The 13302-nt window shown below is 41.8% G+C and overlaps 2 protein-coding genes across 11 annotated transcripts in view; one reads left to right on the forward strand and one right to left on the reverse strand.

The window, feature by feature from the left end:
• Nucleotides 1-13302, reverse strand: part of LOC143785634 (uncharacterized) — a 333320-nt gene that overhangs the window by 82067 nt on the left and 237951 nt on the right. The gene's annotated exons all lie outside the window — the stretch shown is intronic.
• On the forward strand, nt 7689-10959 carry LOC143785631 (noggin-2-like). Its single transcript, XM_077274659.1, has one exon. It carries the CDS (start codon nt 9156-9158, stop codon nt 9810-9812), a length of 657 nt encoding a protein of 218 aa, XP_077130774.1. The 5' UTR covers nt 7689-9155; the 3' UTR covers nt 9813-10959.

Raw genomic sequence — 13302 nt, forward strand, 5'->3', positions numbered from 1 at the left:
TGGTTATCATTCTACAAGTCTTTCGACAGCAACCAGTAGACTACCACTAATGGTGACAGGCTACATGATGACTATGGGACCTGGGAGATGAGGGAGCTGATGCCGATTAGCCCTGACCCTTTTCTGCCGTTTGTCCACTTCTTCTGACCTCCAACAAATACAAATTGTAAAACTAATGAAAATTAGTAAAAAGTGGGCACAGGCTTTTTGAAAAATAGACCTGCTGGTAAGTGGTGTAAAGGGATCTGGCTCTGAACGCAGCAGTTGAACCCCCTGGATGCTGTGAGGAATAGCGACCATGGCATCTAAGTGGTTAGAAATGGGCCCTCTGTCACCATTAGTGGTTTCTCCCAGTTCTAATGGCTCCGTTGTGACCACCGGGGGCACCTAATTTGGGCCTTCGCTATTGCACTTCCATATTTCTACATACGGTCCCGTGTCCAACTTAAAAATATGTCTACAAACTGTTAATAACATTATTCTGTGTGCACTTAGAACAGATAGTTAATACGATTATTCTATGCGCATAGAATATCATTGTTCTCGGCAGCACATGTTTACACAGGACGATGTGCTCCGAGAACGATTATACTGAATGACTTAATTAATGAGCAAAACACTTGTTCGTCAGGTGAAATGAGTTTTAAACTTGCTTAATAATTATTAAACAAGCTTAAAAATCATTTCACCCGACGAACGAGCGATTTGCTCATTCATTGGGCGATTGGCAGATTATATGAACACCACACATATGAAAGCCATATTGTGACAACCCTGTTCAATATGGAAACACCCTTTAAATATTATACGGAAATTGATCAGAGAATGCAGATGATATCAGTTAATGGATTGAAGGCTGCCCTGTCAGTGAGAAAACACGCTTATCATTAGATCAGATGCCCTCCCTTCTCCAGGGACATAGTACTATATTATTTACAGGGCAATATGGCAGCCTTATGGGTCGCAATGACTCTTACTTCCTAGGGATGTTAGCCGGAGGGCTCGTCAGTGTCATAGGCTGGAGTAAGCCGTGTAATACGTCATGTTGAATAACCAACAGCCAATAAAAACTTGCTCAAAATCCAATCCGTTCTCGGGGGGCATTAAGAAAGCTATGTGAATCAGTCAGAGCATCATAAACTCACAACTGCTGCTATATATATCTTCAGTTTTACACGCTCCACAAACTATAACTCACTGTGTCAAGTCAGTCCATAGATGTGAAGTGGCCCATTAAGCTGTAAGTAAGTCTGTGTGCTTCATAATGACCTGAATCGAGCCTTGTAACAGGCCTTCCTTTCTCCAAAATGAAAACAGCCTCTGTCCCACTGTTCACCCCCCAGCATCTTTATGCTCCTCTATAGCAGTGGTTGAAAAACAACCCCCAACTAACCCCCACCCCCCTCAAAAAAAAAAAAAAAAAAAAAATTAGATGGTACACTAATGACCCACTTACCATCACCATATGCCAGTAACTGTAACCACAGTCAGTAAGAAAAAAAAACAACGTAAAAATATCTGCTTGTGTGTTTGCATTCACTCGTGAAAACTACTTTAGGTTATTAAAATACGTCGTGGCTAAAGGGAATTTTGATTGACTTGGAGCAAATATAACGTATTATGTAAGAAGTCTGAGATGTACAGAAAAGAAGATTGCACTGCGCTCTATCTATTCATATTTAAAGGGAATCTGTCACCACGTTTGTCCTTTCTAAACTATCAATATAGTATCACTACAATCAGTGTTTTATCAGCAGGAGATTATCACTGCAGGACAATGTGTCTTTTGTCAGGGAACTAATATATCTAACCCCGCCCTCACCAGTGATTGGCAGCTTCCTGACAGTGTACACAGGAATCTGCCAATCAGTGGTGTGGGCGGAGTTATTCACAACTCAGCATTCTGAGCTCTGCTACATCTACAACAGCTAACAGAGGGATTTTATCAAAACTGCATCAAGCAGTCCAGTAAGTGATACATTGCCTGAATCAGGGTCTCTGCCCCTACATCATGCTACTCTCAGATTACATAGCAAAACCTGCTGACAGATTCCATTTAACACCCATTTATCAATGCAGGTCAGATCTGTCCATTTAATATCTAACTCACATCTATGAATCTATGACATATCTATTAATCAATCTGTCTATCTCATATATGTATTTCATATCTATGGATCTAATATCCATGCATCTATCTACCCATCTACCTGAATATGTATAAACAGTATCTATCTACCAAGGTTAAAAATTCCACCTAATCTTATCCATCACCTATCCATTCATCCATTCAATCTCTATACATCTATCTATTCGGCATAATGGCCATACACATTAGATGGTCAGTGGCTCCTGCCAAACCCATCGGATTCATCTATTGTTCCCATACTGCGTGGCTTCAGAAATTCTACATAAGGAGATCTTAAACCCGATTAAATCTGTCGCTGTTATAGCTACTAATCCAACATCTATCTCGTATCTAATATCTAGCACAAATCTAATATATATATCTATATATATTTTATCCCATATTGATCTTTCCCTCTAATATCTATCTGCCCATTCGCCTAATATCTATCTCACATCTTTTATTTGTCCATGTGTCTAATATCTATTTAAAGGGAATCTATCACCAGGTTTTTTGCTGTGTAATCTGAGCGTAGCATGATGTAGCGGCAGAGACCCTAATTCCAGCAATGTATCACTTACTGGGCTCCTTGCTGTCATTTTGATACATTCACAGTTTTCTCTGCTGCAGATTTATCACTTCTCTGAATGCTGAGCCCTTTGTAACCCTGCCCACATCACTGATTGACAGATTTCTGTGTACACTGTATTTTGACAGAAAGCTGCCAATCAGTGGTGGGGGCAGGGTTGGACCAGGAGGCACAAGACACCTAGTCCTGTAAGTATAATCTACTGCTGATTAAACACTGTTTGTATTGAAACATCAGCACACAGCCCAGTAAGTGACACATCACTGGAATCAGGCTCTCAGCCCCTACATCATGCTTCTCTCAGAATACATAGCAAAACCCCGCTTTAATATATATCTGTCCCATATATCTCATACTGTATCTATCTCTTAACCTATCGTGTCTCTTCCTTTCTATTATATCTTTCATTTATCTCCTCTCATATCTACAGTATCTATTATCTCCTTATAGAACAAGCATCTATTTCATATATCATCTATTATCTATCTATCCATTGCTTATCTATATCATATCTTTCTATCTCATATATATCTATTATCTATCTATCTATCATCTAGTATCTAGGTATCTATTACCTAGCTCTCTATTATATTTCATCTATCTATTATCTATCATCTATCTATCTATCTATCTATCTATCTATCACCTAGTATCTAGGTATCTATCTCTCTATGACCTAGCTCTCTATTATCTCTCATCTATCTATTATCTATTATCATCTATCTATTATCTATCATCTATCTATTATCTATCTATTATCTATCTATTATCTATCTATCTATTATCTATCTGTTATCTATCTATCTATCTATTATTTATCCTCCATTATCTATTGTCTATCCTCTATCTATCATCTATTATCTATCCGTTATCTACTATATATCTATCATGTATCTATCTATTATCTATCCATCTATCTTTCTATCTATCATATATCTATTATCTATCTATCATCTATCTATTATCTATCTATCTATTATCTATCATCTATCTATCATCTATCTATTATCTATTTATCTATCTATCATCTATCTATTATCTATCATCTATCTATCTATCTATCTATCTATCTATCTATCTAATCTGTGCCCTGTGGGTCTCATCCATGTTTCAGGACTATATCCAATGCCACTATTGATCCACTATCGCCAGATCTTCCAGTACGAGGCACAAGCAATCTCTCTGGTGTATGAGTAAGTCACCACAACAGAGTTTACAAAAGCAGAGCTTGGTCATTAAACGTATGGAAATACCTCGGCACAGTGCAGCAGCCATGCCGTACAGGTGTTCAGCCGCACAAGGTGTACACAGTAAAAAGTAATTGCCACGCTTTTTACACTGGAACACTGTTATTGCTGCCAATTTTCTGAAACCGTGTAACTGATATAAACGTAGTAAAAAATGTGCCTGCCAGAACAATAAATACATTTCTTTGTGCTGTTGTGCAGATGAAAAATAAAATAAAAAAAAGTAAAGTTTTAAACAAAAATTATTTATAGATGCCGAAATATCTGGGCCACCAACGCTGACTATTTTTTTTCTTTATTAGTTGCTGTGTGAAGAAAACTTTTATTTGATCTGCATCTTTATTTTCCAGATTTTCATGGTCCCCGATGTCTGTATCCAGAATGTTTGTGATGAATTTAGTGCATTCTTCTATCGGGCCTGACTTCACCTACGTTGGGCGCCTGTAGTAATGCGGACATTGTGGACTTCTTTCCAATGTATCACGTGCGGCCGATCCTTAGGACACGCTATCAAATATGTGATTGCTGTACAAGAGGCAGAGCTAAGGGGGCGGCCAGCGGGCATTTGTCTGGACCAGGGTATTATTCTACAGATGAGGGCAGCACGTTGGTCCTTTTGTCCCAGTGAAGGAAAGTCTAGCGATAGCTCTGCAGGCTAAGAAGCAAGTGAAGAGGATTAAGCTGCAATACCAGACACAGCCAGACGGAGAAGAGTGGCGCTGTTAGGTACTACAGTACAGGTCTCCCACCTTTCAGAATGGAGGACCACCCTATAGTTAGAAGTCTGTCCAAGCTGTACCTGCCCACAACTGATGCCATACCAGGACCACAGGGTGGAAGAATCCTAAATTATTGACACCCAGGTAATATTGGCCGTCCCAAAACTGATTAATCTAATACTGCTCTAGTGATAGTTATTAGTATGTGTAATGGGTTTATAACTCTTCAAGTTGGTGGTCTTATAATGTTTTATGCGGGGGGACCAACTTATGTGGTAAAGAAGGATTGAGCTGTTGGATTTCAACATGCCTGATCCTTTGTTTTCAACAGTAATAAGCAGGCGACAGAAGTGTCAGGTAGCAGCTTATTCCCCTTTCCCTACTGAGAACAAATGCATGCTTGGTCGTACATTTTTATGGAGAGTCTGGAGGAATAGTTGTTGGCTGAAAGCGAGTTTGGCTTACAGTTATCCACCGTCACTTGCCATAAAAATGTTTTGTATTCTTTTACCCCATGTAAACGCCGCAGTTCTCCTGAATCCGACATTGCTTTTCTTTTTTTTCTACTTCTCTCCGTTCCTGAGATATGGCTCCCTCTTCCCTGTAAGGAAATCTAGACATTTTAGCCAAGTGGGTGTGATCAGCAGCTCTTCTCTCTATGACCTCACCCAGTTGGCTAAAAAGGACTAGATTTATATACACAGGGAAGAAGAGGTCATATCTCAGGAACATAGAGGCGCAGGAACAAAAGAAAAATATCGCCGGATTGAGGAGAACAGCGGCATTTATATCAGGGACATCTTTATGAATTGCCGCCATGTTATGTTATATGACAGGTGAGAGTAGCCAGACCGGCCATGATCAATTAACTTCATTTTAGGAATTGTCTTTTGAGTTCAGAACCAGGACTGAGAAGGGAGTAAGAACGTCCACATTGGAAATCATAGATAACTGATTTTATCTCATTTTATCCTTATATAATCGTTACCACGAGTACTTAATAAATCACATTGATCTAGACACTCTGACAAATAAGTAAGGCAACCTGCCGGGAGTATCCTAAATCATCATCGTACTATACCTGGATAGTAGGCTACCCCAAGCTGAATACATGACTGGTTGGCACCGTAGTCTCCGCTGGGATCCAGTCTGTACTAAGAGGCATATAGTTTTCCACCCTCACCCAGCCCCCACTGCTGGCTACAGAATACTGGGATTTACTATAGGAACGTACTGGCTGCAGAGAGCTGTGAGCCAGATAGGATCCATCATGAGTCCTCGCTATGAATATTTATGGCGCTAATTTAATTATCCGCATGCATTGAAATCTTTTGGAATCAGCCTGTTTGATTTATTTTAGTTTTTTAAGCCCTGAAAGTGCTGAACCGCACTAAAGAATTGTGCAAAAAGCTACTGAAAATCATGTGTCACTGGTGACAGGGGCGATCATTGCAAAAAGTTGAGCGCTGTCAAAAACTTTTATTAAGCCATGTTCACACGTTACTAAACCTGCTCTCTTGGCAGTAAAGAAGATGCTTACACAATGCAGGTTTTGCTGCGTTTTTTTCCTGCGTTTTTATTGTCTCTTGTGCATACTGACAAAGTTTAATTCCCCCCCAAAACATAATGCAACTTCTTTAGGTTTTTGCAGCAAAACCTGATGCTTGTGTTTTTTGGGTGTTTTCGCATTTTCTCACTGCTTTCTATGGGTGGAAAAAAACACAGCAAAATTACTGATAGAAATGACATGCCACAGTTTAAAAAAATGCAGCAGTTTCCCAATTCAACCAAGAAAAAAACCAACGTGTGTGCATGAGATTTCTGAAATCTCATAGCTTTTACTGGTACTGTAAAACGCAGATTAAAATTTGCATAAGAAAAGCAGCAAAAACGCAGAGTGTGAACATAGCCTTATTAGTGATATCTATGGACCGCTTCCCACGCACTCCTGAAAAATAGTGAGAGTCATCAACAAGCCCATGGCGGCATAAATTAATATACGGGTATGTTCCCACAATCCAGAATTAGCAGTGCTTCGGACACAGTGTATTTTCGCTACGTCCAACGCGCTGCAAGAACAATTTAGATGCTGCAGTCTTGAAAGACGTGCCGCATGTTAGTGTCCGCGGGTGATCCGCAGGCGACTATGCACGCATAGTGGACATGGGATTTCCAGAAATCCCATCCACTATGCTGTAACATCTGGTCACTGCGGGTTTGACGCAGCATAAATACGCAGCGTCAAACCCGCAGCAATTCTTGATCGTGGGCATGTACCCTAAAACTACCATATATATGACCAAATGTAAACAGATCCAGTCTTTAGGAGTCGTATTTGCCAACTGGTCAGAAGCATTTTTTATTTTTTTTTTACAGATTAATTCTGGCCATTTTTGCATGAAAATTTGTCACCCAGCTTGGTACATCCTATATAACCTATCAAAAAAATAAAATAAAAAATAGATACCCCGCAAGCCTGTCCAAGTGATTTCTGTCCAATTGTTGAAAAGTACGGTAATCAAAATACTTCTGGATAGCAGCAAAGTGTCTCGCAATTTGTGGGATCTTAGAGTCCTTGAATGCTGTCAAATTTTTCATCATTTTTTTTTAACCATTTACCGTACTTTCTATGTCGAATATCAAAATCTAATATAGAAAGCAAACGGTTAAAATTTTTGATAAAAAATTTGATAGCATCTTTTTTTTTTTGTTGCTGATAGCGACCTGAGACTTTAGTGCAGAATTGCCAGTAGTGTATGATAGCTGCACACTTTCCCCCCCCCCCTTCCATTCTGCATGGGATTAACAAGAGACGTCCCAGGGTCGCAGGACCCAGAAGACACACTCAATTGGTTAGGGGGTCTGGGAAGGGACGGAGGGGGGAGGCTGTTGTGGAAAGGCTGTCAGAGAGTATGTGAGAGTGTGTTTGGGGGGAGTGACTGCAGTGGGTAGTGTCAGTTAACAATTCACACCATCAGGGGGAGATATTTAACCTGCATTGGACAGTGGAGCGCAGCACATTCAGGAGTGAGCAGCACCAGGGAAAAGTCACTCTACTGCAAGCTCTGCACAGAGGAGGGTGACCAGCAGGTACAGAGGAAGGACAGAGCCCTGCAAAGCACCTGCACTGGACATCCCAGCTCACAGGCACCAGTAACCTGCTGCTCTCCAGCTCCCATCTGGCCACTGCATTGAGACAGACCCTGGGGCCATTCGCAGAGGAAGCCAGAATGGTAGACACCATGCTTGAACTCTGAAGGACATCTGGATATAAAGCTCGCTTGGGCAATGTGATACTGCGAAAGTTTGCGCGCTGTATTATAAAAGAAAGTTTTAATCCTCCGCAAGCAGCCACATCTCATTTGCACCCAAAGCAGCCAGAAAAAGAAAAGAGCTTTGCATTTTTTTTTTTTTTTAAAAAGGGCTCCCTTCTTGCACACACACAGCTCCATGTGTCTGCTGTCTCACTGCCCTCTATGTCTTTTCATTTGCTCCTAAAAAAAAGGCTCGTTACCTTCTCTATACAAAGACTGGAGCCAGAGGAATTGTGACAAAACCCCAATTCTTCCCTCGCGGCCGGCAGACTCCTTGGATAACAGCTACTTCTGCAAAAAAATAAAATAAAAAAAATCCTCCAAAATGAAGCCTTACCTCAATGCAGGTCTGGATCTCTTCTGGGATTTTGGAACTGTCTAAATGAAGAAAGAACGTTCTACAGTTTTAGGATATTTTGAAGGGTTGTCCTATTTTTGTCCGCAGAAGTTTTAAAGACTCAGAACTTGGAAAGTGTATGATTTTTTGGGATACGCTGGCAGCCATACCTCCCTGCCTATAATTTTCCCCCCAATTTGAAAGGATTAATTTTAATTATTTTTATACCATTGGCTCCTTCCCTGAGCCCAGACTGTATTGCAGAGTCTAGACAAGTTGTCCTGGATGTCACCATGGGGATGGAGACTATTCCACTGTGAATTTTTATGTCCTGAGAGCCAGATCCTTCACCGGAGTAAGAAAGGAAAGAAGGAGAGAGAGAGAGGGAAGGGGGAGGACTGAAAAAAAAAAAAAAAGTTGGAGAAAAGGGGTAAATTAAAGATCTTTGCTTTCCTTGTGTGGTTCTCCCTGCTGACGGACACAGCTACCTCTCTGTGAGAACTTCCTGGCTCCACAAGGCTGGAGATCACATACAGTATATCCATCTGTGTGTGTGTGTCACACGCGCCGCTGATCTATTTAAAGCATCTTCTCTGGACTTTGTGTCTATTTCTGAGCTTCAACCAAACGGGCCGAGGAAAGAATATAAGTGATTTGTTTTGGGGGAAAATAACATTTTACTAGAACCCAGGTGTCGTCTATACTGAAGGCTCTCGTTGGATTATTTGTAAAATTTACGCTTTCCATTGACAAAAAAACTCCATCGGGACGGTGGGGTTGGGAGAACTCTGTTCTTCTCCGAAGGGGGGGCACCAAAAATCATGAAGAGGATAAATCTGCCTCAAGCAGTTCTTCTTTGCTCCTGCCTGGTTTTGGTGCACCATCAGGGGTCTTGCCAACCGTTTCTCAGGTTTCGACCTTCTCCGAGTGGAGACTTACCTGTCTTACCTGTTATCGAGCAACCGGATCCAGAACAAGATCCAAAAGAGCAGGACTTGGATGAGAGGACACTGAGGAAGAAACTTGGCAGCAACTTTGACCCCAACTTTATGGCGGTGGTTTTGCCCAACCTTGTTAACATGTCTACCCAAGACTCATTGACAAAAACTAAAACCCTTGGCTCGCTACCAATTGAGCTCAAGAAGATGGACCTCAGCGAAGCACCTTATGGTGGCAGGATCAAGATAGGCAAGAAAGCCAGGCGGAAGTTCCTGCAGTGGTTGTGGGCTTACACCTACTGCCCGGTACTGTACACCTGGAAGGATCTAGGGATCAGGTTTTGGCCAAGGTTCATCAAGGAAGGACAATGCTTTGCAGAGAAGTCCTGCTCCTTACCAGAGGGTATGTACTGCAGACCCCATAAATCTGTCACCAAAATTTTTTTAAGGTGGCACTGCCAGGGCTGGTCAAGGCAACGGTTCTGCACATGGATCCCTTTCCAGTATCCAATATTATCCGAATGCAAGTGCTCGTGTTAATTGCTGCTCATCAGTGAAAGGACTCGAGAGCTGAATGGGTCACTGCTGGTTAATCCTTGCACTGTTAAAGGACAAGAAACCTGGTGCTTTTTTTTTTTGCCATTGACACTGGGGAACTGGATAGTGAATATAACCACAGTTCAACTGGTTGACAGCAGAAAACTATGGCGGTGGGGGGAGTGGACTCCCTTAACCCTTTCTGGGCTCTCCCCCCGGAGTTTACTCCTGAAGGTACTCACGAAGAGGCCAGACGGGGACAAACAAGAACAGCAACAAAAAAAAATAAAAAAGGAATTATTGCCATAAATTAATATTTTTTTTCTTTTTGTTGGGTTAATAACCAATTTATGCAGTATTAAAAAAAAGAGATAGAAAAAAAGTGTTATCCTCCCCAACCTTGCACTGTTAAGTATAATTATTCATATTATTATTATTATTGTATTATTGCTATGTATATTATTTTTAAAGCTCGATAAAAGCCTCCAGAACTAAGCACCTCCGGACAGATGTTTTATTTTTATATGTAATATAGCTTTTTAACATAATTAAAAAAAAGAAAAGAAACTAAGAAAAGCATAAAAAAAAAACAAAAGGGAATTTAAAATTCGAGTCACCGGCTTTTGTAAATAAAATAGATTTTTTTAACGTAATATTGGTGTAATTTCCCCCCCCCCCATTTACTGTTGTTTAGCTGTATTTTTTGGAGGGTATTTGTATAATATGAGACATATGGACCACATATTTTTATTCTATCTATCCATCCTTAATTGGTGGATATAAGCTTCTCCTTTAATTTAACCCCTGCCACACCTCCTACATCGTTGGATCTCCCAAACCTTCCATATGCCCCACCACCATGTACGATATGATCTTGATCTTGCTGACTTGTCTTGCTCCTTCTGCTCATTAATAAATAGTATAAATGTTATACAGATGTTTTATAAGAGAGTGATATCTTGGTTTACTTGTATTACGTTTTTAGGGTGCAGATCGGGATATCTTTGTCCATGTTATTTATTTGATGGTTTTGCGGTCACTTAAAGCAACAGGCGAACAATTGTAGCTATAAAAATAATGGACGAATATAATAATACTTGAAATTTCTCTTTTCATGTAACAGTGTAAATATCTAAGAAAAAAAAAATAAGAGCAAAAGTCAAAAAAACCAGCAAAACATTATAGCAATAAATAAACATTCAGTGGTTCAAGCTAATCCCTGGTGTCCGTTTTCTTCTATGTGACTGGTTGGATGGCAGTATAAAGTATGGGGGACGATAAAGCAGTACCAGTTTTACGTCTTGGGTTTTTCTATCCCTGGCCAATGATGATGCGCTATTAAAACGAGCCCTAATCTTTCTGTTTTCACTTGTGAGTGAGAGGCCGGAGCAGGCAGAGCACAGACAATACCCCAGCAATGTATTAAAGCCATTTAGATAGCACCGGGGTTGTTCATTGTAAAACTATGGGGGTCTCAGATCAAAGCGTCTCACAAAACAAAACCGAAAAAAAAAAAAAAAGCAACTGGTTTAATAGGCTGAAACCAAAGGCCCTGGGGAAGGTAATGGATTTATTTTATTGAGAAATTGATTATGTCCCAGTCTAGCCGCTATAACACATTTTAAAATGTAAGAATGAAACAAACGGCCCTTTGACATATATGTGTGTGACGCGTTACAAAGCCCCTCCGCTGGGCGAGAGCTGGAAATCCGAGGGGGATCAAAGAGGCCGAGGTCTACAACGTGCACATAGGTCGGACATGAGAGGGGATTGTGAAGCAGAGCGAGCGTTCTTGCTTTGTGCAGTAAAGAAACAAGTGACATCTTTGGTATCCATCAAAGAAAAGTTTTAGGCTAACCCTTAACTTTATGCACATAGCGGAGCTGCGTGCACCGAGGCTGCACCGAGGCACATGGGGCCATTGCACCTTCACACTACACTCCGCGTGCCCGATTATGCTGCTACCCTCCACTAGCTGCAGCGCTCCTAGAGGAAATTAGCTCAGTAATTTGGTCTTGTGGCGGATTCACACACATTGGAAGACAAAGCGATGGTCCGTGGGGCCGAAATGCAGCCGTCTGCATGTACCCTAGTGATGATCTTCAAAATGTAAAGGGTTTATTTGGTGCCGCTGATTATTACTTTGGATGACGCTACGAGACGAGTGCACAGGTATCATGAATGGGTCCTAATCTAATGGATGGGGAGATCATCATTGGGGTTCTTGCTCGCTGGACTGTGACTTTATGACTTTGATTCTGTATGATTCTGTCACAATGCCATATTACGGAGCTTTCCTGCTCTAGAAGCATTGCTTCTACCAGAAAATGTCACTATACTCTATGCAGGTGCCATATGGGGACTCCATGTGTCTCCCACAGCCTCCTTGCACGCCGTTCCGTCTTGGCAGGTATGTGACGTCACAACGTCATCAGCAATGCTCACCTCCACTTCCAAGCCCCTTAACGAAATGATAGCTGATGGAAGCATGCGGCAGGTCTTATGGGGTGTTCCCGGTATACGGCAGGTCTTTTGGGATGTTCCCAGTATGCGGCAGGTCTTATGGGGTGCTTCCAGTACACAGCAGGTCCTGTGGCGTGTTTTAGGTATACACCAGGCCTTGAGGCGAGCTCCGGGTATACAGGTTTTGTGGGGGGTGCTCCCAGTATACGGCAGGTCTTGTGGGTGATCTCGGTATATGGAAGGTCCTGTGGGCTGCTCCCAATATAAGGCAGGTCCTGTTGGGTGTTCCCAGGGTATGGGAGGTCCTGTGGGGTGTTCTTGGTATACAGCAAGCCTTGTGGGGAGCTTCCGGTATACAGCAGGTCTTGTTCAGTACTCCCGGTATACAGCCGATCTTGTATGGTTTTCACTGTATACGGGCCTTGCAGAGCGTTCTCAGTGTATGACAGTTCTTGACGGTCCTTTCCAGTATACGGCAGATCTTGCTTGATTTTCCCTGTATATGGCAGTATATGGTACAGTATATGGCAGGTCTTGTGAGATGTCCCCGGTATTCAGAAGGTCTAGTGGAGTGTTCCTGGTAGATGGTAGGGGTATTAGGCATTCCTGATATATGGCAGGTCTTGTGGGGCGTTCCCGATATATGTAAAGTCTTATTGGGTGTTCCTTATATATGGCAGGTCTTGTTAGGCGCTCCCAATATATGGTAGTTCTTTCTTGGGTGTTCCTGATATACGTCAGGTCTTATTGGGCGTTCCCATTATACGACAGGTCTTGTGAAGTGTTCCCAGTACACCACAGGTCTGACTGGGTGTTCTCGGTATACAGCAGATATTGTGGGGTGTTCCCAGTATACAGCAGGTCTTGTTGGGCATTCCCATTATGCGGCACGTCTGACTGGGTGTTCTCGGTATACAGCAGATATTGTGGGGTGTTCCCAGTATACAGCAGGTCTTGTTGGGCATTCCCATTATGCGACAGGTCTTGCTGGGTGTTCCCAATAAACAGTAGCTCTTGTTGGGTGTTCCCG

This window comes from Ranitomeya variabilis, chromosome 7 (assembly GCF_051348905.1).
Source record: "Ranitomeya variabilis isolate aRanVar5 chromosome 7, aRanVar5.hap1, whole genome shotgun sequence".
Lineage (NCBI taxonomy): Eukaryota > Metazoa > Chordata > Amphibia > Anura > Dendrobatidae > Ranitomeya > Ranitomeya variabilis.

Excerpts from the sequence above, each read along its gene's own strand:
- LOC143785631 (XM_077274659.1), top strand. The coding sequence starts at position 9,156 with ATGAAGAGGATAAATCTGCCTCAAGCAGTTCTTCTTTGCTCCTGCCTG.